Genomic DNA, 24624 nt, shown 5'->3' on the forward strand with positions numbered 1-24624 from the left:
CCCGGGGCCATCAGCCTTCGGGACAGGCAGGAAGGACACAAATTTGGCAGGACACCGTCGGCAAAGCATCGCACCGGGGCTGCTGAGTGCCAAGCACAACCGGGGGGCGAGGGCAGCCGGGCAGGTGGGGAGGGCTGGGCTCAGGGAGGGGCAGCTCCCAAACAAGGGGGATGTTCCCTTGAGTGAGAAAATGGACAGTATTTCCTAATCTTCCTCACAACCCCCGTGCCTTTCGTCCGGAGAGCCTGAGGCAAAGCCAGTCCTGCTCTTCTGTTAGATTCAGGAATGTTTGGCTATATCTATTTTTTATTTTCTGAAAAAGCAAAAGGAAATTTTGGGCGGGTTTATTAAAAATAAAGCGGGGGGGAAATGTATATTGCTGTGTCCGGAAAGCTCCGAATCCACCTGCGCTGTGGGGAGCTTTGGAGCTGTCCCCAGCAGGCGCTGGTAACCGCAGTCACCTCGGGAATGTTTTATCCAAACGTCTGGGCTCGGGCATTTCCAGCCCGGAATGCCTGTCCAAACACGCCGGCCCCACGTGAGCCGCCGCTGAAAGCCTATTCTGAGCGAGCTTTAGATAACGCAGCCTAAACATCACCGCATCAAAGCGCTCGTGGAGCCCGGCCAAGCGCTGAAATCATCGCCAGGGCTTCATTAGCGCTTCATTAGCGCTTCATTAGTGCTGCGGCAGCGACAGCAGCCTCGCACCCCCAAACAGCCGCACCCCAACCTGCACCCACCCCGGCACCCCGAGAGCCCCGAGCATCCCCTGAGCCCACTCCAGCACCCCCGAGCCCACCCCGGTACCCCCCGAGCCCACTCCGAGAATCCTCTGAGCCCACCCCTGGCACCCCCGAGCCCAGCAGTGTCCCCAGCCAGCCCAGTGTCCCCAGCACAGCCCCTGGGGCAGAGCCAGCACCGCCGCCAGGCTCCAGCGCGCATCCCTGGGGACGCGGAGCTGCATTTTATCCGCCTGACAGCGCTCCCGGAGCTCTTCGGCTTTTAAGGCCAAGCTCTCCCGGTGCCAGCGGGAACGCAGCAGTGCCGGCACAGCCCCGGACCCCTCTGGGCAGCTGCCCCCGGGGAGGGTAGGAACCCCCATAGGGAGCGCAGGAACCCCAATGGGGAGGGCAGGGACCCCCATGGAGAGCACAGAGACCCCCAAAGGGAGGGCAGGGACCCCATGGGGAGGATAGGAATCCCATGGAGAGGGCAGAGACCCCCATGGAGAGGGCAGGAACCCCCATAGGGAGGGCAGGAATCCCATGGAAAGGGCAGGGATCCCCATAGGGAGCTCAGGGACCCCATGGGGAGGGCAGGAACCCCATAGGGAGGCAGGACCCCGTCCCCACTGCCCGAGGCACTCGGGGATGACCGGGGTGAGGGAGGTCATCGCCTTCCCGGAGACACCAGCGCCGCAGGGAAGGGAATCGCGAGGGGCAGCAAGGCCGATGCCGCTGCGGCTCTCGGGGGGTTTTGAGCGCTCCTGCTGCCCGGGGGGCTCAGCCCCAGCCCCCGCCCCTGTGCGGGCAGGTGCCCGGCCCCGCTGCGGGGATGGATGCGCTCAGCCTCCCCCTTCCCCCCCCGCATCCTCCCGCCGCTCCCCCGCCCCGAGGCAGCTCCTCCTCATCCTCCTCGCCCCGGTTCGCTCCGTTCCGTCGCGGTTCTCCCTCCCCGCGCCCTCGGGAGCCGCAGCGGGAGCGCCGCGCAGCCGCCGGTAGGTGCGGGCGGGGGGCGGGCGGTGCGGGGCGCTGACAGCCCCACGGAGACCCGCGGGATGCTCACGGACACCCCACGGCACGATTCCCACGAGACTCGGGGATCCATCCCCGGGATGCTCGGCGGATTCCCAGGGAATTCCCGGGTTCTGTTCCGGGGCGCTCAGAGCGAGGGGGCACGGGGAGGTTCCGAAGGGCTGGTCGGGCTGGGATGGGGTGAGGCAGCTTTAGGGTGGCACGGTGCTGCTCCCCCCAGCTGGGACAGACCCCCCAAAAACCCTGCTTGTGCCTCTAAATCCTGGGAGGGAGGAGTGGCTCAGTGGTGGGAGCATCATTCCAAATGACAGTTTCCAAATGACTGCAAATTCACCTGAAGCAGAAGCCCAGATCAGAAATTGAATTAAAATATACTAAACCCCAAAGACTTTAAACGGCAAAACACAATATTTGGACCATTAAAAGAACCCAAACCAAACAAACTAAAAAAAAAAAAAAAAAAAACAAAAACAAATAGAACAACAAACAGAAAGGAAAATTGTTGCAGTGTCACAGCACTATGAACAGTTCATTTTTGATGCAAAATAAATAAATCACTAAACCATAGAATGGTTTGGGAAAGCCACAGCTTCTCTGGCAATTAAGTATGATTGGGAAATCCCCATCCCTGGAAGTGTCCAAGGCCAGGCTGGACAGGGGGTGAAGCAACCTGGGCTGGTGGAAGGTGTCCCATGGCAGGGCTGGGACTGGATGAGCTTTCAGATCCCTTCCAACCCCAACCATTCTGTGGCGATTCCATGATTTATGACTGAAATAACACCACAGGGATTTTCCTGGTGGGTCTGACAGCCAAACCTCCTCATCACCAGCATGCTCTGAGCTGTCAGCTGCTCTCTCATGCCAAACACAGATTTCTGCAGCCTCGGATCTCCCCGGCTGGGGTGCAGGTGTCAGGCTGAGGCTCTGCAGGGTGCTGGGGCCACATGTCCCCACGGCCCCTTCCTTTGCCAGCACCTGCAGCATTTTGGCTCCTCTGGGTCATTTAGCAAAGGTGAAACCCCTGACAGGGCAGCAACAGTTCCCTGTCCCTGTCCCTGTCCCCACCGTGCCGGGGGTCCCGGGTTTGGCTCAGCTGGTTGGGAATAAGGGCAAGCAGCCAGAGCCAGAGCATGAGGAGCTGCCTCGGCTGGGAGGAAGATCAAGGTCTCAGCAGTGGGAGGAAGGCCAAAGTCATTCAGGGAGCTCGGGAGGAAAAGTTCATCCCCTGGGCTGGGGTGAGGCTGGGAAGGAAAGTTTATCCAAAGGGCTCGCAGAGCTCGGGTCTGGCTGGAGACGGGGCAGAGCCGAGCCCGAGCGGCGCAAAGGCGAGGGGAGAGCGCTGCTGGGCTGGGCCGGGGGCGCTGGGCTGGCCCGGGGGGAACTAGTCTAGGCTGGACCGGGGGGAGCTGAGCTGAGCTGAGCTGGGCTGGGCTGGGCTGGGCCGGGGGAGCTGGGCTGGGCTGGGCTGGGCTGGGCTGCCCCTGTGCAGCGAGAACAATCGCACATTGTGCTGCCTTATCAGCAGAGCCTGTCCTGCTGAGGAACCCATTAAACTTCAGACCCCTCCTCGGGCAGACCTTCCCGTGTGTCTCATGTGCCTCTTCAGCCTCCCACCACTTTTCACCCTCCATTTTTTTTTTTTGGTCTCTACTTTTCCTTTGGCCTCCCACTCTATTTTGGCCTCCTGCCATTTCCAGCCTGTTCATTTCTTTCCCCCTCTCACCCTTTCTTGGCCCTCTGCAGCCTCTGTTTTTTCTGTCCTTGTTTTTATTTCTGATCAACCTTATGTTTCTCTTGCACTCCTCAGCCTTTACTTTTTTCTTCCCCAGCCTTGTGACTCCAATTCTTTTCCAGCCTCCTTCTCTCATTTAGCCTCCATTTCTCTTTCAGCCTTCCTTGATTATTTAATCTTCTTTTTTTTTTTTTTTTCCTCTTCTTTATTGCCCTCAAAATACATTAGCACTTGAACCGGACCTTAAAAACCCTTTTGGTAAACATTCCCTGAAAAAAAAGTATATTGCAGGGAGGTAAAGGCTGTCCTGACCTCCCAGGCTGCCCTAGGTACCAGCACTCCTCTCTCCTGGGCACAGTGGGCACTGACTCATGGCTGGGGCATTTTTAGGAATCCTGTGTACATTGTCTGTCAGTGCAGAGCTATTGGGGATTATCGTGGGGGCTGGGTCTGCCTTTCAAACAGCAACCTCACAAAAAAAATCTCTTTGCAGAAGGATTTGTTGAAAACCAGCTCAGTGAGAGACACAATGGCTTTGTCATGGTCCCTGGTGTGGGTGCAGGAATCCTCCCTGGAAGGTGCCCGACTCAGTCTCAGTTCCTGTTCCCTTCCTCGTTTCCAACACCAGAATCTGTTGGTTTAAAGCTGTTGGAGAGCCAAAGCAGAGGGCAGGGCCGTGCAGAGCAGCTGCAGCAGCAATCAGTGACTTGCAGGTTTTACATTCCCCAAAGTCTGTCCGAGTCTGACAGGGCAGGGGGCACTGCCCACCGAGGGATGGGGACCTGTGCCTCATGCCTGGGTTAGAGACAGCCCTGGCTCTGAGACAGTCTGCACCTGCCACAGTCCTGCCTTTCTCTAAAACCTCAAATAACAGAAGTGCTTCATTTCCATCTGGAGAAGGTGGCAGAGGAAGGCTGAGACAGACTCTCACAGTGCCAGGGTTAATATTTAGGAATTCCCTTCAATGACAGCTAATACACAGCCAGTGCTACATAAAGTCATATTAACCCCAGCCCAGCATCATCAATGCACTCATGGTGCAGTGTAAAGCCTGAGCTCTGTTTTAATTAGGTAACAAACCCCATTCTGCTGGGTTTTAACTCAGAAGGGAGCTCAGAAGAATCCCTTTGAGTGATCACAGAGGATCCCCTTTCCCCTCCTGTTTGTGCCTTCCCTGCCCCCCAGACTCCCTCCCTTGCTCAGACTGAGAGGCTGCTGGGGAAAGGAGCAAGCTGGGATGCCCAGGCAGATCCTGAGCCCACAGCATCAAAGGCTGGCACTGTCCCTGGGGACAGGGCAGAAGGGGCTGTGGGAACAGGCTGGCTGCTGTGCCCAGGTACCACTGACTCATGGCACGGATCTAAAACCCCTTTGTCCCCTTCAGACTCCTCCTGGGAGTGGTGCTGTCTGCCCTGAGCCCAAACCCAAGGGTTTGCCCACTGCCCACAGCAGTCTGGACACACAGTTCATCCATGACTCACAGCCCTCTGCTGCTCACAGAGTCTGTCCTTGCTCCTGGCCCTTAATTTAGATCTGGGTGTCAGCCTTGATCTCAGATCTTCCCTTCCCACTGCAGGGTTGGTAAATCTGCCTGTCCCACCTGCAGACCAGCCTTGCCAGCTCTCACCTGTGCAGAGACCCTGTTCCTGCAGAATCCAAGAGCTGCTTAGTTTAGAATTAAATCAAATTGAGCCCTACCATTCCCCAGCACTACCAAGACCACCACTAACCCCTGTCCCCAGAGCCACAGCCACAGGTCTGTTAGAGCCCTCCAAGGTGCAGCCAGCCTGGCAGGGACCCCTGTCAGGGGCACAGCTGCCCACCCTGGTGCTGCTGGTCCAGGGCATTCCCAGCCAGGGGCAGGCAGGCAGCTCCCCCACCTTGGGGCACAGCCCCCCAGCTGCACACTGACATTTCTGCCCCCTGCTCAGGCCATGATCAGGAGCCTGAGTGGTTCCTTCTCCTCTCTCATCCTCACTCTGGGGCAGACAGGAGGGGGAGATCCTGACCGTGACAAATCCCACTCTGTGCATCCCAAGATGAACTCCAGATCTGAGCTGTGTGCTCATCCCAGACACTCTCTGCACGCCATAAGCCCCTGGAAATGATGCTGGTCAGGAAGCTCAGTGCCAGACAGCCCATCTGCTGCCTGTCCCTGTCCTGGGCCAGTCCCTGTGGGCACAGGGACATCCTGCACCCCTGTGCCATCCAAACAGGGCATGTCCCACCCTGCCCCCAGAGCTGCCACAGGGCCATTCCTGTACCCATTCCTGGCAGACCCCCAGGCTGCCCTGCTTTCCCCACTCCAGTTATGCTTTCCCCAGAGAGGTCCCTTGCTTTTCCCAGAGAGATCCATGGTTAGATCCCCAACAGCTGCACAGCCCCACAGGACATGTGGGTGTTCTGCACAAAACTACCCAGCTGTGTCCTTTTGCCACTGGAACTCCCATCTCCCTTGACCCTTGATTCTCTACTGAAGGTCAAATCTTGGACACGAAGTACAAGTGTTTTAGTAAAACACCCTCCCTTCCCCTTCCTTAGTATTCCCATTGCTGCAGGGTGTTCACAAAAACTTCCACTTGATGGGAAGTGTTATTGGCTGCCAGACTCCAAATGGGGATCTTGGATCTCACACCTGCCCTGGTGTGGGTGTGAAGCACAGGGGATGCTCACTGACTCCCTGGGATCCCACAATGTGCAGCTCACCAGCAAGGAAAAGGTAAAAACCCATTGGGGTCCTGATTGTGGCATCCCAGCTGGGCAGGGAGCACAGATCCACACACTCTGCCTGGTACCTCAAATTTTTGGTTTAGTGTGGGGTTTTTTCCACTTAGACAATCCAGGGCATCTTTGTATCTCGATTATCACAAGCATCACATCAGAGCAGCTGTGGCTGCCCATCCCTGGAGGTGTCCAAGGCTGGGCTGGAGGAGCAACCTGGGATAGAGGAAGGGTGAGGCAGGGGTGAGACTGGATGGGTTTTAAGGTCCCTTCCAGCCCCACCACCCTGTGATTCCATGATCCTTGGCTGCAGCCTGGCCCCGGGAGCAGCTGTGGAAACAGCAGGCACAGCAAACACGGCGGTGGCTCTGAGCTGCCCACGGGGAGCTGGGAATAGCCAGCGTGGGTGAAACCCGGGGCTGAGGCTCAGCAGGTTGCTCAAATTGCAGCCTTTGGTCCTGCACTGTGCCCTTTGTGGTGCTTTGCTGTTTGCAGAGTGAGAAGGGGCAGAAGAGCATCCAAACCCTCCCCTCGGAGGGCTCTGTAATGGAAAGCCAAGGCAGGCTCTGTTTGCCTTGGAGCAGTGTGGCAGCACTGGTGCCTCCTGCTGCTGTCACCCAGCCTGTGTCACACAGCCACAGCAGGGACCAAGCAGGTGCCCACTCTGCAGGGACACAGGTGTCTCGTTGTGCCCTGTCTGGGACAGCAGGACCAGAAGAAGGGCTGTGCCTTCCCCGGGGTCTGGCAGCTCCCAGGGAGTGACTCACGCTCCCTCTGAGGCCAGAGGTGACAAACAGCTCGGTGGCCGTGGCCTGCAGAGCCACCCTCTGCCACAGCTGAGAATTCCCCAGCCTGTGCCTGAGGAACACAGACCAAGCACTGACCTGTCTGGCTCTGCAGACCACAAGAGGTGGAGATGCACAGCTGCTCTCCTTCACTCCAGTGACTACTCAGCCGCACTAATTCCAGTTTTTCTGCTAACCCACTCATCTGCATTTAACAAGATCCAGCCCTGAGCTTCCCTTGCTCTGATCTTTCATCTCAAACACTCTTTGCCCACTCCTACATGCTGCAGCTTTTTACTGGAAGGCATTTTCTCCAGTCCCAAAGTCATGCAGATAAGAAAATTATTATTTATTGGAGGATTTTCCTGGTAATAGCCATTATTAACTCAAGCTTTTATTGCTCTGTTATTAAGCAACAGCTTAAGCTCCTTACTCGGGCAGCTTGGAGGAAAAAAACACAGGAGTTGCATCTAGGGGTACTAGAGACTGAATTTAAAATAAGACATTGGGCAACAGAATTAAGAACAGGCTTCTTCCAGCCAGTCTCACTTAGATGTTAAAAGGAGCAGCTGTATTGGCCTTACACAAACACTGCAGGATGAACACCATTAACTCCCTGCACATTTTCACAGTAAATCACTGCTGAGCTCCTGGTGAACCCAGAAACCAAGAGATTTTCCTTGGAACAGCCCAGACAGAGGCTGTGCTGGAGGAAGTTGGATTTCTGAATTTCTGAGCAATGATTTGTCTACTGCTGGTTAACCACCAGGATGGATGTGGGGTTTCACTTGGCCTGGAGATGAAACCCTCGATTCCAGCATCCTCTGCCTCTCCGGGGAAGGACACGGTCTGAGGGCTGAGCCCAAACCCAAGCCCCAGGTTTGAAGCTGGAGCCAGCCCTGGGCTGGGCTTGGCCTCCCTTCAGAGGCCAGCTGCAGCAGGGCTGCCTGACCCCGTGCAGCATTCCTGCTTCCACTGCCAGCCCCAGCCCCAGCAGCCTGGGAGGGGCTGGACCCGCCTGGGCACCGGGGGGACAGTGGGGGTGGCACCAGGACATGGGGACAGACAGACAGACAGCGGAGGCTGGGCTTGGGCTGGCACTGGAGGCTCACATGCAAGAGGAAAGGCAGATCACCCTTGGATTTACAGCACAGAGGGAGCTTGTGGGGATGGAGTTTGTCACAAGGAGTCATCCGTCCGTCCGTCCGTCTGTCCGTCCGTGTGTCCGTGGGTGTGCGGGGCAGCCACGCCTGCCCTGCCAGCCACAGCCAGGCTCTGTGTCTGACCCTGCCAGTGTCCTGCACGGACACCGGGGCTGCCTGAGGGGTCAGAGCGTGCTGGGCAGGCAGGGGATGGGACCCCTGGGGTGCTGAGCAGGAGCCAAGGGGCACACGGAGTGACCCTGCCCCCAGGGTTCCCCATCATCCCAAAACACCTCATCAACACCTCCTCAGCTGCATCTCCCTCCACCTTCCATCTCCTTCCATCTGCTTTCCCCTCCCTCCGGATGCCTTTCCCTGGGAAGCCAAGCACAGGCAGATCCAGGGAGGAGAGGTGCCCTCATCCCTGCCCACAGCCGAGGTGACAAACCCAAAACCAGGTTCCTGTGCCTGCTGCATCGCCCCTGAGTCCTCAGCAGCACAGAGCCACCCTCCTCAGTGACAGGGCTGAGACTGGCGGCACTGGTGGCACCTGTCAGTGGCTGCTCCCAGCCAGCTCGAGGTGTCCCCCAGCAGAGCTGGGGACAGGGATGATGCTTTGGGTCTTGGCACGATCCTGGGAGAGGGAAACCTGGAAAGGGCAGGCGGGACCTGCTGCATCCTGAGCGAAGGGGAAGCCCGGGGTGCAGAGCCCAGAGGCGTCCCTGGCAGCAGCACATCCTCCAGCCCATCCCCGGGCTTTGGAGATTCCCTGCCCAGGTGCCCAGCAGGTCCCACACCCCCGGTGGCTCTGGGGACAGAGCAGGGGGATCAGTGGGATCTGTGCGTGCTGCTCACGTTCGTGTCCCTGCTCTTGGTCCCAGACAGGACACAGGGCACAGACCTGGCACAGCTCCTGCTCTGGGGACTGCAGCCGCAATTAAGTTAATCACCGGAGGGAAGGGCCGTGGGCGGGAGGTGGGGCAGCGGGAGGTAATTAGAGAGCGCAGGAGCTCTCGGTTTTCCTGTCTCCCCACGGGAGACATCTCCTCGCCGGGATGCTGCTCTGGCTGTCCCAGCGGGGAGCAGCCGCAGGGATGGGGCTGCCCTTGGGCATCCCTGAGGGATGGGAAGGGTTAACCCTGTCCCTCCCTCATCAGCCATCAGTGACCCCACTCAGGAAACTGCTGAAGTTCCAGATTTTCAGCCCCTCTGTTGTAGCTGCCACAGATGCAGTGTGACAGGGGAATGGCTGCTTGTGCTGGAGAGCAGGAGGTGATGACAGCAGGCATTAGTTAAATTGATTTTTATGCTTTTGGTCGCACTTCACACAACATGTTCCACTTGCAAAGGGTAAAACCTGGCTGATAAATATTTCATTAAGCAGTTAATCTCTAGAGATAAAATCACCTGGCCATAAACAAGACTAGAAACGAGCCAATGCATTCCACTGATACTCACAGAGTGATCTATTACATATTTATCTTATGCTTTGCCTAATCATTTATTAAGTCCTTCTAAGAGGATGTACAGACCAAGGAATTCGAGCTGTGCCTTGCACTGCCAGCCCTGGGAGGGGAGGCAGCCCTTGCAGGCTGCCCCTGCTGATAACCCAAACCCACTCAGCTGCTCTGCAGCAACCAGAGCGTGAGGAAACCTCTGCCTGCTCTCTAATCCTTTCCTGGATGAGGAAATCCACCCCATGAAATGGTTCTTTAAACTTATGATGAATAAAATCCCTGTTTATCTGAGAGGTGTTTGTTCCACATGCCCAGGGAGATCTCAGATCACCCCAAAGCCCACAGGAACCCCTAGGAAAGGCAATTCAGAGCCTGAATTCCTTGGAAATATTCTACCTGCTGTAAATGCTTTCCATCCCCATGTGGAGTGTCTGAACTGTTCTGTGCAGGTGGCTGCAGGCAGCAGTGGGAATGGGAAAGGAGCCCATCAGGAGGTGATGCTGTCTGATCCCAGCTGAGTCACACGTCCTGGAAGAAACGGGATTTCTGCTTTAATGGAGAAAATAACACTTTCCAAAGTGAAACCAACTGGAGTGTTTCCACTGAACTCACCAGACCAGGGTCAGGAGACACTGATCTCATTAACTGGAGTTGGGCAAAACCTCAGGAGACTCTTGGCTTTAGCAGCTTCTCCTCACTCTGGAGTTCTCTGTGTGATCTTTAGCTGATCATCTAAATGACAATTGTTATTAACTGCACTTTTTCATCACTGTGGCCACTCAGAGGCCATGCAGAACATTTCTCTCCAACCCTACATAAAAGATTGTGTCCAAAGGCAAGGACAATTTTGATGTATTTGAATCAATCCAATCTGGTTTTAACCCAGTAGGTGAGATACTTCTGCTTTCCTCCATGTAGTTGCCAGGTATTTCAGACCTAAGGAAAAAAATCTTACCTTAGCTGGCTGCCTCTGGGTTGAACCTTTGCTGGCAACGAAATTTGTGCCATATGAGCCATAACAAAAAAAAAAAAAAAAAAAAAAAAAAAAAAAAAAAAAAAAAAAAAGTTCCTGCCAATTCTGACATGCAAAAAGCTTTTGGACCATTAGGAATCCCCCACATTTCCACCAGCACCACCTTTACCCCACAAAGAGGTGCTGTGCAGTGAAGTCTGCACCAGTTTTAGAGCAGAGAGGAAAGGTCCCACTCCTCCCCTGGCTCCCAGTGTGTGCTGCTATTTCAGAGCTCACACCCCTGATATTGGCAGCACAGCCAGCCCTCCATGCTCAGAGTCAGATGCTCACTGAGCTTGGGATTTCACATCAAAGCCACTGGTTTGGCCAGTGATAAAGTTTGGAACTGACCCCAAACTTCTCAGAATTTCGCAGCTATTCTGGCCCTGGAGCTGCACAGTGCAGCCACCACGGCTCTGCAGGACCTGGGCCAAATGAACAGTCGGGCTTAACTCACTTCTTAAGTCCTTTTTTACCTTCAGCAATGATTTCTGATCCTTTGGGTGCTGACATCTCCATCCAGGAGGGAGAGCTGGGTGCCCTGAGCTGCCCACGCTGCAGACGGAGCTGGGGCTGCCCTGGGTGCACCTCCCAGGGATTCATCCTCAGTGGGGTTTTCTCTCAGGCAGCACAGCAGGGCTGTCACACAGAGCTGGAGGAAAGAGGAGCCACAAACACAGCTGCTCTTGGACCAGCAGACTCCAGCTCAGCTCCAAATCACTGTCCTGGTGAGAGCAGGGTCAGTGCTCAGCAGCCATTCCCCTCTCACAGCAATCTCCTCTTGGAACGTTTTCCTTTCTCCATGGGGCACCAAATAACCACTGCAGTGTGGTGTCTCCCAGCTTTGTATATTTGAGAGAGCTTTCAGTTCTGCTTGGAGCTATTTAATAGCATTGTTGGGCTTCTACCCAAAGAAATAAGGCCCTTTATGTTGTCTTTGGTTCAGGTTCTCTCTCTCACTCGTGCTTTTTAATTCCCATAAAAACCTCACATGTTCCTGCCAAAAGTATAATGGTAGGGCCATGAGTGGTGGTGTTTGTAGAGGAACAGCTCCATGGCCATAAAGTCTGAGAACAGTGATAGTATTTAGCACGGGGGGACAAGAGGAGTGGAAAAGTGTTCACTGAGCTCTGCTGGGGCACTCAGGGCAGCTGGCAAGCACTGGAGTCTTCCTAAAAATAGCAAAAATAACCTGGGAGGAAACAAGAGATGATGAAGAAGCTGCTCTGGTCAAGCTGGCTGGAGATCCCTCAGACCTTGAGGTGACTGTGGGTAGAATCCAGCCAGAGCTCTTGGATCTGGGATGTTTGCTTCTCAATACCATCCATCATCAACCCAGGAAACTTCTGGGTGCCTTTTACCCTCAGATAAAGGTTCAAGAAAAGCTTTGGTTCTAGGAAATGACCCAATGCTGACGATATTTAAAGCTCAGGGGAGGATCAGAGCCCTGTGTGGCTTGGGGGCTCTCCTTCAGAGAAAGGCTGGCAGCTGGCAAGGAAACTGAGCTACTGCATGTATGAGTCCTGAGAGAAAAATCAATGAGGATCAGATACTCTTAGAGATAATTTCACCTGAAAATGGTGCTAAAAAAGAGATTTTGAGTCAGTATTTGGCACCACCTGCTCTGGAAAGCACCTGGAGCCAGAGAGCTTCTGAGGCTGCACCTCCAGCCCCATGGCCACAGCTGGGGCTGCCCTGTGCTGTCACTGCAGACAGCACCTCCCAAAATCCCAGCCTGTGTCAAATGGGGTGTCTGAGGGCCTGGGCTGAAGTCTGTGTAGGAAGCAGAGTGGTGCAGTGGCTGGCAATGCTCTCAGTCTTTATCTCCTTTATCTTCATGGGTTCAGCTTTTAGCAATCCAACTTCCAGAGGATTTTATTCTCTGCAGGCATCTGGGATCCATTTCCAGGAGTAGTTTCCCCTTCTTGCAGCTGCTTTTGCAGATTTTTTTTTTTTTTTTTTTTAAATACTGAAGAGTTTAGAGCCAAATGTTTAGAGATTCTCAGTGTGTGAGTGTGTGTGCTGCAGGGTTGCCACCCTGAGCATCTCCCAGGGCACTCCAAGCACCACAGCAAACCCACACAGTGTGGTACTGGCTCCATCCCAACCTACCAGTAGCACAACTCAGTGCTAAAGAGACATTTTTACAATCTATAAACATGTATAAACAGTGACTATAAAATATTTTCCATAATATAGCTGTGGGAATATGTGACATTTAAAGCAATTTCCTCTATCTAGATTTATTCAGTGCCATGTCTTTTTCTGTTCATAAATCCACTTCTCTCCAAGCACTACAGAACTCTGTATGAAAGACAGAATGAATCAGTGGGAGATTTTAAATGTAAAAACATGGCTGTACCTGGAATATCCATGGCACTCTGACCCCCAGCTGTGGCATCTCCTGATGCCACCTCTCACTGCTCAGCCTCCACCCTCCACAGCATCTTTCTTTGGTTGGTCTGGTGGTGCCTTCAGGTTTTGGCACAGCATCTGCTTAAACATGGATTGTGACCACAGTCTCCAGCAAAATGAGGTTTCAGTGTGGTATTTTATTATCCCAGGTTGCTCCAAGCCCCATCCAGCCTGGCCTGGGGCACTGCAGGGATCCAGGGGCAGCCACAGCAGCTCTGGGTACCTGTGCCAGCCCTGCCCTCCCTCACAGGGAAGGATTCCTTCCCAAATTCCCATCCAACCCTGCCCTGTGGCAGTGGGAGCCATTCCCCTTCTCCTGTCACTCCAGATCCTCGACCAAAGCCCCTCTCCAGCCCTCCTGGAGCCCCTTCAGGCACTGAGATGCTGCTGGTTCGTTCATGGCATATCCTGCACTCAGAATTCCCATTTTCCATGTGCTATTGATCAGTCTGGCTGCCCCTGCTCACCCCCCAGCACACCTAACGTGTGTCCTGACCTTTTCCAAGTGTGTTCCTGGGCCAGGTGAGCTGCAGAGTGCCAAGGGATGAGCAATAGTTACTACCTGACAGGCAGTGGGTGTTGCAATTCCTGGTCATAATTGTGTTTGAGAGTTGTAATAGCAGAGAGAGAGTTTTACCTGGGCTCCCTTCCCACCTCCTGTGGGTTCCAATCAGACACTGGGTGTTTTCCAAACTGCTCTTCTGTGTGTAATTTTAGCATGCACGTCAATAGAAAGGAGAACAAAAACAGAATTCACCGTGATAAAATTAAAAGGACAGAGTCCTTTCAAAAATAAAAGATAAAAATAAAAGATAAAATTAGAAGGACAGACAGGAGTCTCCCTGCTGCCTGGAGACAGCCCCTGGCCACCTCCCACGCCGGGGGAGCATCACCCTGGGCTGTGTCACTGTCACAGTGAATCACCTGTCCCAGCCCGGCCCCGGGACCCCCGGCTCCCCTCCCTCCCTCCCTCCTGCCAGCCCTTAAAGCCCGGCACGAAACGTGTGCCCAGCACTCTGCCACCCCGCTGTCACCCCGCTGTCACCTCTGTGCCACCCCGCTGTCACCCTGCTGTCACCCCACTGTCACCTCTGTGCCACCCCGCTGTCACCTCTCTGCCCCCTGCTGTCACCTCTCTGTCACCCCGCTGTCACCCCGCTGTCACCTCTCTGCCCCCCTGCTGTCACCTCTGTGCCACCCCGCTGTCACCTCTGTGTCACCTCTCTGCCCCCCCGCTGTCACCTCTCTGCCACCCCGCTGTCACCTCTGTGCCCCCCCGCTGTCACCTCTCTGCCACCCCGCTGTCACCCCGCTGTCACCTCTCTGCCACCCCGCTGTCACCTCTGTGCCCCCCCGCTGTCACCTCTCTGCCACCCCGCTGTCACCCCGCTGTCACCTCTCTGCCACCCCGCTGTCACCTCTGTGTCACCTCTCTGTCACCCCGCTGTCACCTCTCTGCCCCCCCGCTGTCACCTCTGTGCCACCCCGCTGTCACCTCTCTGTCACCCCGCTGTCACCTCTCTGCCCCCCTGCTGTCACCTCTGTGTCACCTCTCTGCCACCCCGCTGTCACCTCTGTGCCCCCCCGCTGTCACCTCTCTGCCACCCCGCTGTCACCCCGCTGTCACCTCTCTGCCACCCCGCTGTCACCTCTGTGTCACCTCTCTGTCACCCCGCTGTCACCTCTCTGCCCCCCCGCTGTCACCTCTGTGTCACCTCTCTGTCACCCCGCTGTCACCTCTCTGCCCCCCCGCTGTCACCTCTGTGCCACCCCGCTGTCACCTCTCTGTCACCCCGCTGTCACCTCTCTGTCACCCCGCTGTCACCTCTCTGCCCCCCTGCTGTCACCTCTGTGTCACCTCTCTGTCACCCCGCTGTCACCTCTCTGCCACCCCGCTGTCACCTCTCTGTCACCTCTGTGCCACCCCGCTGTCACCTCTCTTGCAGCCCGGCCCTGCGAGAGGCGGCGCGATGGCCGAGGGGGAGATCACCACCTTCACCGCCCTGACCGAAAAGTTCAACTTGCCCGCGGGCAACTACAAGAAGCCCAAACTGCTGTACTGCAGCAACGGGGGGCACTTCCTGCGCATCCTGCCCGACGGCACCGTGGATGGCACCCGGGACCGCAGCGACCAGCACAGTAAGGGACACCCGCGGGGCTCCTGGAGCGGGGCAGGGCGAGAACGGGTCTGAGCCGAGGCTCGTGTGACAGCACAGCTGCCAAACACAGCTGGAGCTCGTACAGAGCAGGGGAGGCGCGACACCTGTGCTGTCGTGATATGTGTGCTAGCAAAGGGTAGATATCAACATCAAACATATCAAAGTGTGCCAATAGATAGCTATAAATAAAAACAAACAAACAAATAAATAAACAAATAAATAATGGATAAATAAAATCTATAAATATGTAAATAAATATCTAAATACCTACATATATACATATCTAAATATATGCATATATAGATATCTAAATATATACATATATAGATATCTAAATATCTAAATATATAGATATATAAATATCTAAATATGTACGTATATAAATATATAAATTGGGGATTTTATGCTTCTTGTGCTCTTGCATTACCAAAAACTCTTCAGGGGATATTTTAACCCGCTGCCCACAGAGGACACGCAGCAGGGCTGGGCTGTTCCCCTCGGCTCCTGGCAGCACCTCTGGGTGCGGCACATCCTGAACTTTCACTGGAACGGGACCGGGACCTGCCAGCCTCCCATCTCGATGGCAGGAAGGGCTGGGAGGAGCCAGCCAACCTTACAAAGCGCTAAGAAAAGCACTTTTATTTTCTTTAAACCACAAACACAAGTGTGACTTCTCCCCCAGACTTAACCTTTCCTCTGGCTATTGTTGTTTTAATGAGAGGTTTTAATTACAAACAGTGCCCCCAGGGCGAGGCAGTGCTGGGGTGGGTGAGATGAGCTCCGTGGGGCTGGATAAAGGCAGCGTGCAGCCCCCAGGCAGAAATGAACCCTCAGAGCCCTGGGAGAGGCTGAGTGGTGACCCAAAGGGACAGAGCTGGGCTCGCCGAGGTGGGACGAGCCCAGGCAGTGTCTCTGCAGCACTGTCCAGAGTCAGGAGAGGTCAGGACCGAGATGGCATCTCCTGGATGTGTCACACAGCCCAGCCCTGCTCCCTCTGGGAAAGCGAATCCATCCCCTTGCAGTGGTGCCGGGGCTGCAGCAGGCAGAGAGTGCAGGCAGGTCACACCTCCCTGGCTGCTGGCCTGGGGCCACATCTCTGCAAACCTCTGCCAGAGAGGAACCTCCTGTAAACAATCCCATAAACTGGGAGGTAGGAATACACTAATATTTACAGAGGAAACTCCTGGAAGGGCTGTGTGCCAGCAGAGCAGCCTTGGTGAGAGCTACCCTGCCCTGAGCACCCTCGGCTGCCCACACTCCTGGAAAACGATGGAGCTGCTCAGCAGCATTCCCTGGTGGGCAAGAGGAGCAGCCCAGACCATGACTGGCACTGTGGGACAGTGTCACCCAGCTGGGACAGGCACCAGGGAGGGACAAGGCACAGGAACAGCCACAGCTCATCAGGAAGCCAGTGGGACAGCAGGGCTCCAGCTGCACCTCTGCAGACTGCCCATGGGCATTTTGTTCCAGACAAATATCAAGAATTGTTATTCCTCTCTTAAATGGCCTCAGAACCAGGCAGGATCTCTAAGAAGAGCAGAAGGAGTCAGATTCTCTAAGCCTTTGTTGTCCAGTCCCACATCAGGATCCACATCCTTTAAATGTGCATTCCAAGGAATGGAAAGCAAACTTACCTGGACACTGCAGATTCTCCAGGATGGAGCTCATGCTCACCTCTACAAAAATTCTCCTTTTCCTGCTGTCATCCCATTATTTCATGGAAAGAAATCTCTGTACAGACCTGTAAGATAACCTGTAAGAATTTAGTGCACAAGCTCCTTCCTCTGGACCCACTGTTCTCCCTCCCTCTGTGGCCAAAAAACTCAACATTGGGAGCAGGAGGGTCCCTCACTCTCCTCTCTCAGGGACAGTTTTTGAACAGTATCACCATTTTCATCCCATTTCCTCCTTTTCCCCCTGGACTGCTCCTCCAGGTGGGCTGGGGTTTTCCCTGTGCACATTCCCAGCCTAAACCAGGCATGCACAGGGCCCAAGCATTCCTGCAAACCTGCACCCACACAATTTCCTAATGAACTATCATTTACTGAGCAGGAAATGGCAAAAATGAAGGATGTGAACCATTACAGCAGAGATTTCACTGGAACTGGTGTTCCACCAGGCCAAGAGGTAACATTGCCTTTTACCTCATCTAAATAAGGATAAACAAATTAAATATAAACAGGAAGGAAGGAGCTGGAGCCGAGACATCCTGTTCATACTTCATTCCAACCAGCCTAAATATTGCTGTTGTAAATCCTGGGGGAGAAAAAAGGAGATGGGAATGATCACTGGGAAGAGCTGGAATGTGCAAGTCACTGTGACTGCAGCCACAGCCTTTTCTGTTTCCCCATTCTCCATCTCCAGCTCACTGGATAAATCCAGCTGCAGCAGACTGGGATGCTTTGGAACAGGGGTTTGCAGTGCAGGCATCTGCAGTCTGCTCTCAAAAATACTTCTTCATATGTCACTCCTTAAGTGTCTTGTCAAACCACATGAGAAATTTGTAAATTAGAGCCAGAATTAAAACCCCAATCTCCTGTGTCCCATTCCAGCATCATAACCAAAAGGCTGCCCTTCCTTTGATGTAAAATAAGGGAAAATTGGGCTTTGGCTCCTAAAGGATGGCTGTGGGATTTCTTTGAAGAAGAGGGTACAAGGAGACACTTTTATTACACACTGTACTGTTTCCTATAAACCTTTACGAGCCAGACTTTAAAAAATACCCCACTAACCTTCCTGGCAGCTCTTTTTCCCCCTTTTCCTATTTTCCTTTCACTGTTGCTGTTTTCTTTTGGCTCCAGTTCAGCTCCAGCTGAGTGCAGAGAGCGTGGGGGTGGTGCACATCAGGAGCACTCAGTCAGGGCAGTACCTGGCCATGGACACCAACGGGCTCCTCTACGGCTCGGTGAGTGGGGCATCCCATGGGACCAGCACGGGCAGGCTGCAGGGACCCCCCAGCTCAGGGATGCAAACCACAGCAGGGATGAGGCTCTTTGTGATTCTGGCAGCTGCACAGCCACCCTGCATCTGGCTTGATTTTGGTGGGGGCATAAATAAATTATCAAATAATGTCATTTACTGCCCTGCCTCTGACAAATATTGTATTTCCTGTCTGACACTTGGTAAATATTGTGGTTTATACCTGCAGCAGCAGCTGCCAGCTGGTGGAGGTGTCCCTGCCCATGGCAAGGGGCTGGATGGTCTCTAAGGTCCCTTCCAACCCAGCCCATCCTGGTTCTGTGCTCTGAGCCTGCAGCTGCCCCCACACAGCTCATGGAGCAGCTTATGGAGCACATGGTCACTTTAAATTTGCCAATTTAAATTCCCAGGTCACAGACACCTTGCAGGAGTGGCCCAGGGGAGCAAACCAAGGCCACCTACCCCACAGTTTAAATGAATTTTAGAGGGATGTGGAAATCTCAGAGATGGGTCTGGATGGAATCGTAGAGGGGAGAGCTGAGCTGGGATTGTCAGGTCAGGAACATCCCCATCCCCACAGCTGACTGTCCTTGCCCTGGCTCTCTTCCAGCAGCTACTGGGTGAGGAGTGCCTGTTCCTGGAAAGGCTGGAGGAGAACCATTACAACACCTACGTGTCCAAGCTGCACGCGGACAAGAGCTGGTTTGTGGGGCTGAAGAAGAACGGGAACAGCAAGCTGGGCCCGCGGACTCACTACGGCCAGAAGGCAATCCTGTTCCTGCCCCTGCCCGTGTCCCCCGACTGAGGCAGCCCAGGGCCACCCCAACCCAACCCCAAACCCCAAACCCAACCCCAAACCCAAACCCCAACTGCTGCTGCTGCCTCCCTAGAGCTCACCAGAGCTCCGAGCTGTAGGTCAAGGCTTTGCCAAATCCAGCCAAAGCAGAGCCCTGTGCTCTGCAGGAAGCTTTGCTGAGATCAGGGGGAGACCCTGACACCTCCCAAAGTCCATGGGGCCCCATCTCCCCCTGCCCCCAGCCATGTGCCAGTGTGTGCCAGGGCCCTCATTTTTGTGCCAGTGTGTGCCAGGGCCCTCAGCTCAGTGCCAGTGTGTGCCATGACCCTCAGCTCTGTGTGCCATGACCCTTAGCTGTGTGTGCCTTTGTGTGCCAGGACCCTCAGCTGTGTGCCATGACTCCCAGCCATGTGTGCCTTTGTGTGCCATGACCCTCATCTGTGCCCCCATGTGTGCCATGACCACGCTGCAGCTGCCAGGACCTGCCCAGGAATGTGCCCAAGGTCACACCAGTTCCCAGAGAATCACAGACTTTGTGTCCCCATGCATTCTAAGGCAAAAGCTCCCTGGATACTGTGTGTTCATGTATTTATCCATGCAGGTGTGTAGCTTCTGACACGCCCTTGAGCAATTCCAGACTGCACCATCAGTGCCCTCAGCCAGGGCCAGCCTGGTGAGTGCCAGCTGGGCATGTTAATCTGAGCTAGGCAAAGCTCCAGCCTCAGCCCTTGGCCTCCCTCACAACATCACAATGTGTATTTCATGCTAGTACCTGCCATATGTTATTTGTATTTATTTATTAAGTAAATATGTCTCTTCTACAAGCTGTTCATAAGTAATTCCAGGCACCTTGAGGCTGTCCCAGTGAGGATGGGGCAGTGGCTGGTGTGAGGGTGTGATGTACAACAGCAAGGGTGGCAGAGCATCATTCCCAGAGGGATTCCTCCCACTGCCTCCATGTCTGGGGCTCTGAAAAGGGCACTGAGGCCCCTTGGTGGCTCCCAGACCCCTGTGAAGCTGAATTTCTCCACTGCTGGCACAATGCACATGTCCCAGGCAGCTCTAGAGCCACTCCTGCCAGCTGAGAACATCACCAGGACACCACACTGCCGTGCTCCATCCACCCAGAGCACCCACAGCTCCTCTGGAAAACCTCTGCCAGGGCCTCACCACCCCACGGGGAAGAATTTCTCTCTAATATCCAATCTAAACCTACCATCCTTCATCTTAAAGCATTTCCCCTTGTCCTATCCTGCCCTCAAGCACAGGGACAAGACACAAGTGTTTCCTGCTCCAGCAAACCCGGGATCAGCCGTCCCACATGGAGGAGGGAATAAAAGGCTCTGCCTTGCATATTTCTGCAGCAGCAATTAGCCACTAATTGCTCTGCTAATTACTGCACTCCTGAACTCCTGCACTTGCTGGCTCCCAAGCCTTCTCCCCAGCACTGACAGCATCTCTGTAACCCCAGTGCTCCCAGGGAAGCAGGAGCTGGCAAGGGGCACCTGCCAGCTCCAGTGGTCCTGCAGAGCTGCTTCCCACCTGTGGGATCCACGAGGAAACAGGGGGAAGGTGGATTCTGCTAATCCTGCGGGTCCCAGCTGCTGCTCTTGGCCAAGGGACCCAGCCACTGCCCGGCTCTGCTGCTCTGGTGGGCCCATGGCAAACACAAAGCTGGGCACGACAGGGGGATGTGACAGCCAGCAGCACCCAGACTCCTCTCAAACCCTGTGAGAGGCTGGGCTGTCACTCGAGTCAAAAAGTGAATTAGTGCATGAGCAGGAGATCCAGGTTCCTAATTAAACTGGAAAGCTGGACCATGTAATGCTGGGTTTAGCTGAGCTGCCTTGCAACACCTCATTAACCCAGGGCACTCTCTCTTAGGCTGCTGCTGCTCCCAAACCACCCCCGCGGGTACAGCTTGACACCCAACGGGGGAAAAATGTCAACACCTGGTCTGAAAAATAATCCCCGGGGCAGCCACAGTAATTGTTTCAGACAGATGGACAAGCCAGCACTGCCTGGAGAAACCATGCTCACCTGAGGGTGTTTCTCCTTAGGGTGAGAGGCAGAAAAGGAGAATGATAAGATTTAATAAAATCATTACAGGTGGGTATCTTTCCCAGGAAGTGCTGTGAGAGGGTTGCTGGGCAGGGCCGGGCTGCAGGGCAGGAGGCACCACACAATAAAGAAAATAAATAAATAAACTCAGCCCCGCAAGCTGAACCTCCTGGGTGCCCGGGAGGCACCGCACAATAAAAAACATAAATAAATAAATTCAGCCCCGCAGGCTGAGCCGCGCGCCCCCTCCGGGGTGCCGGGGAGGCACTGCACAATAAAGAACATAAATAAGCATAAAGAACGCAAATAAGCATAAAGAACACAAATCAACTGAACCTCCGGGATGCCCGGGAGGTGGCGGTGCCGTGGCGCCGGGAGCTCGGGAAGGGACCGGAGATCGGGAAGGGACCGAGAACTCGGGATGGGACCCGGAGATCGGGAAGGGACCGGAGATCGGGATGGGACCGGAGATCGGGAAGGGACCGAGAACTCGGGATGGGACCCGGAGATCGGGAAGGGACCGGGAGATCAGGATGGGACCGGGGGGTTCAGGATGGGACCGGGAGCTCGGGAACGGACCGGGGAGATCGGGAAGGGACAGGGAGATCGGGAACGGACCGGGAGATCGGGAAGGGACAGGGAGATCGGGAACGGACCGGGAGATCGGGAAAGGAGCTCGGGAAGGGACCGGGGGTTCAAGCGGGACCGGGCATCCCCCGGCGCTGCCGCTGCCAGCGGCCGGACACGGCAGCGCCAACATCTGGCTCAGCATCTGGCGCACAACTGGAGCGAGAGGAGCTGCAGCGGCCCGGGATGCGGAGGGTCCCCTCCGGGGAGCCCCGAGAGCCGGGTCAGGCTCTGGGAAAAGCGCTCATCCCACAGCCTGGCTGCTCCTTCCTCTTCCTCTCACCCCGCGGCTGCTTCGCCCATGAGGCAGCTCCGGGCCCCGGCCCCAAAAAGCCAAACCGAGCCCAGCGAGAGAGGCCGGAACAGTGTCAATAAACTCTGGGAACTGATGGGAATCCAAGCAAAAGGGAAGCTTGGGTTTCCCCTGCTTTCCTGTGGTTGGCATTTTGGAAAGGCTGCCGGGGGACACACGCGTGTCGGGACGGGAGCTGCGGGACACGGAGCTGTGGGACACGGAGCTGTGGGACACGGAGCTGTGGGACACGGAGCTGAGGGACACGGAGCTGTGGGACAGGCTGCGGGACACGGAGCTGCCACCACCAGGTCGTGCAGCATCGTCCCCTCGGAGGCTCCAGCAAGGACCCAGGGAGCCCCACAGCCCCAGCCTGGCACTGGGGTGTCCCCCCCTCCACAAACCCCCCAAACCCTCCACTGCACCCCAGAGCTCCCTCCCCACTGACCCCAGCTTATCCCAAACCACTTTGGGATGTGCTGACTGAGAGAGGCTCTTGGGACAGCACATCTGCTCCCCTCTGTGCCCTGACTCCGTTTCTAGAGCCAGTATCTGAAGAATTCCCAAGCAGAGGAGAGTGTTGGGGTAAACCTCTGTGCAGAGTGGCAGAACAGGGTAAATCTGTTCGTTAAAGAGGAGCCATTTCCATGAGGAAGGTCCTGCTGGGAAGGATGGAGGGATTTGCCAGAGCAAATCCTGCCAAACCTCTGCTCACAGCACCACCACGGCTCCTGCAGGCTGGGCTCTCTCTCAGCACGTGCAGCAATTTGTTCTGGCTAGTGAGGGCAGCTTGTGGCCAGTGCTAATCCCAGCTCTGGGCTGGAGCCCCTCAGGGGAGGGGAGAGGCCCCACTGGCTCCTCCTGAGACACCAGGGATCCAAAAGCAGCAGCTTTGTGTAATCCCCACACAAATGGTGGTCACTGCTAATGGGTTTACCTGCCTAATTCTCCCTGGCCCTTCCTGGCTCTCAGGGTTTTCCCTTCCCCACTGGCTCGGTGCTACAGGAAACTCTGCTTCCCACATTAAGCAGATTGTCTGCAGCAGGACAGGCAAATGCATTTATCCTGCTGAATTCCCAAGCTGTGACACTGCAGCATTTCCAGGATATGAATCCTCTGCCACTCACATCCTTCCCTGCCCTGCTTCCGGAGCTGAGCCATGACACATTGATCAATTTATCACCCCTGGCTCCCAAAGTGCCTCCCCTGGGACCTTCTGCCACCCCCAGCTGCCCAGGGAGCCCTGATGCTCATGGTGACCACAAAAACATCTCCCACCCCACTGCCAGGGCTCATCCCTGCCCAGCACAGCCCCACATCAGAGGGTCCTGGTGGTGGCCATGCCTGGGCCAGGCTCAAACACTCCCCATTACCTCAAATTTACTTTATGCAGAAATTATCCCAATTTTCCTCTTCTTGCAGGGGAGAAGGTGGGAAGGACATTCACAACCTCTGCAACATGCCTCAATTAAAAAGGGTTTCTAGGCTCAGACCAGCAAATGTTGGCCTAATTTGGGGAGAAAGGGCTCTACCACAGCACTGCGGGGCAGGAAAATCATTTCCAGGCACAGCCATAAAAGTTACAGCTTGATAACTCAGGCTGCAAGGTTTGTGCTCCTCAGAGAACAAGGCCCCAAGCTCAGGTCCAAACCCTGCTCTCCAAGGACAGCCCCAGCTTTCCAAAGCAAATCCAAGCACAACTCAAAGCCATCAGAATCCAATCCCTGCTCACTCGAGCAGATCCCCCTTGTCACTGAGCACGGAAATTCAATATATGGGAAGAACTCACAACAAAAAAATGAAATTCTGTTTATTTTCTTAGCAGGAGCTTGGCCTAAGCTCTTCTCTTTTGGAAAGAGAGCCAGTAATTCTGTCACTTCTTTTTTTAAACTCCTTTAATTACTTTTCTAAGCTAAATGAGAACCAAAAGGAAGGCTTGGGGCACTATCACAGCATCGTTGGCCAGATGTACCCTGGCCAAAAGTGTGATTCCAAAACGAGACACTCAGTAATGAACTATAACTAAAACACTGTTTCACCAGTTTTCCTCAGAATATGGACAGGTTTTCCCCAATTAAAAAAAAAAATCATATTTTTTTCTAGCCAAACATCCTGTGTAAGAAAGAGCTTGGGAGTGGCATCCATGAGATGTCAGCTGTCCTTGCAGGTGCTTGGTGGCCAAAGGAAAAGGCACCCAGACAATTTGTGTTCCTTTACTCCACCAGCCCCTGAGGAAAGCCTTGAGCCACGCTGCTGTGCTGGGGAGCTCAGCTCCTTCCCACTCAGGCTTTAACTTGTGGGGTTTACATTGTGCTAAGCCCACCTAGACAGCAAAACCATTTCCTGCTGCTTAACAGCCCTGCCGCTCCTCCCAGCTAAGCCCCATCATTAACACTGTCTCACCAAGAGCAGAGTCCCACGGCTCCTGCACACCCTCTGCTCCCCCAGCCTGCTCTGGGCTGCGATTCTGGATCAGATCCTGCTCCCTCCTGACACCAGGGACACATTAATTCATCCTGTGCCATGGGATGGGTCCCTGTGTGAGCTCCCTGGGCTGTGCTGCTCCCCCAGCCAGGAGCTGTTCCAGTCTGTTCCTCCAAACCCTTCCAAACCACCTCTTCTCCTTCCATTTCTCACTGAAATGCAGGCTTAGACCTCCTTTTTTTTTTTAATAAAATCCTTTTTTCTGGTGTCCCTCACTGCCCCATCCCAGGCCCTGCTGTCCAGAGCTGCAGCCCACATCTCCCAGCTC

At 54.8% G+C, this 24624-nt stretch overlaps 1 protein-coding gene and 1 long non-coding RNA gene across 5 annotated transcripts; one reads left to right on the top strand and one right to left on the bottom strand.

The window, feature by feature from the left end:
• The first annotated feature begins 1301 nt into the window (after positions 1-1301).
• Positions 1302-19716, top strand: FGF1 (fibroblast growth factor 1). Of its 4 annotated transcripts, none has more exons than XR_008841545.1 (5): positions 1306-1717; positions 14965-15157; positions 17979-18082; positions 18707-19204; positions 19279-19716. XR_008841545.1 is itself a non-coding variant. In XM_056502584.1 (4 exons), exons 1-4 carry the CDS (start codon positions 1559-1561, stop codon positions 18899-18901), a joined length of 648 nt encoding a protein of 215 aa, XP_056358559.1. In that variant the 5' UTR covers positions 1302-1558; the 3' UTR covers positions 18902-19716. The 4 variants fall into 4 exon arrangements, 2 of the variants coding, with proteins under 2 accessions (XP_056358559.1, XP_056358558.1); XR_008841546.1 differs by having other exon boundaries at positions 18707-19174; positions 19279-19292; XM_056502584.1 differs by having other exon boundaries at positions 1302-1717; positions 18710-19716.
• On the bottom strand, positions 3223-15022 carry LOC130258853 (uncharacterized). The gene is made up of 3 exons (XR_008841547.1): positions 14943-15022; positions 9988-14645; positions 3223-6423 (listed from the first exon to the last, which is right to left on the bottom strand). It is a non-coding gene; the product is annotated as an uncharacterized LOC130258853 (long non-coding RNA).
• Positions 19717-24624: the final 4908 nt, after the last annotated feature.

The sequence above is a fragment of the Oenanthe melanoleuca genome, chromosome 13, assembly GCF_029582105.1.
Source record: "Oenanthe melanoleuca isolate GR-GAL-2019-014 chromosome 13, OMel1.0, whole genome shotgun sequence".
Classification (NCBI taxonomy): domain Eukaryota; kingdom Metazoa; phylum Chordata; class Aves; order Passeriformes; family Muscicapidae; genus Oenanthe; species Oenanthe melanoleuca.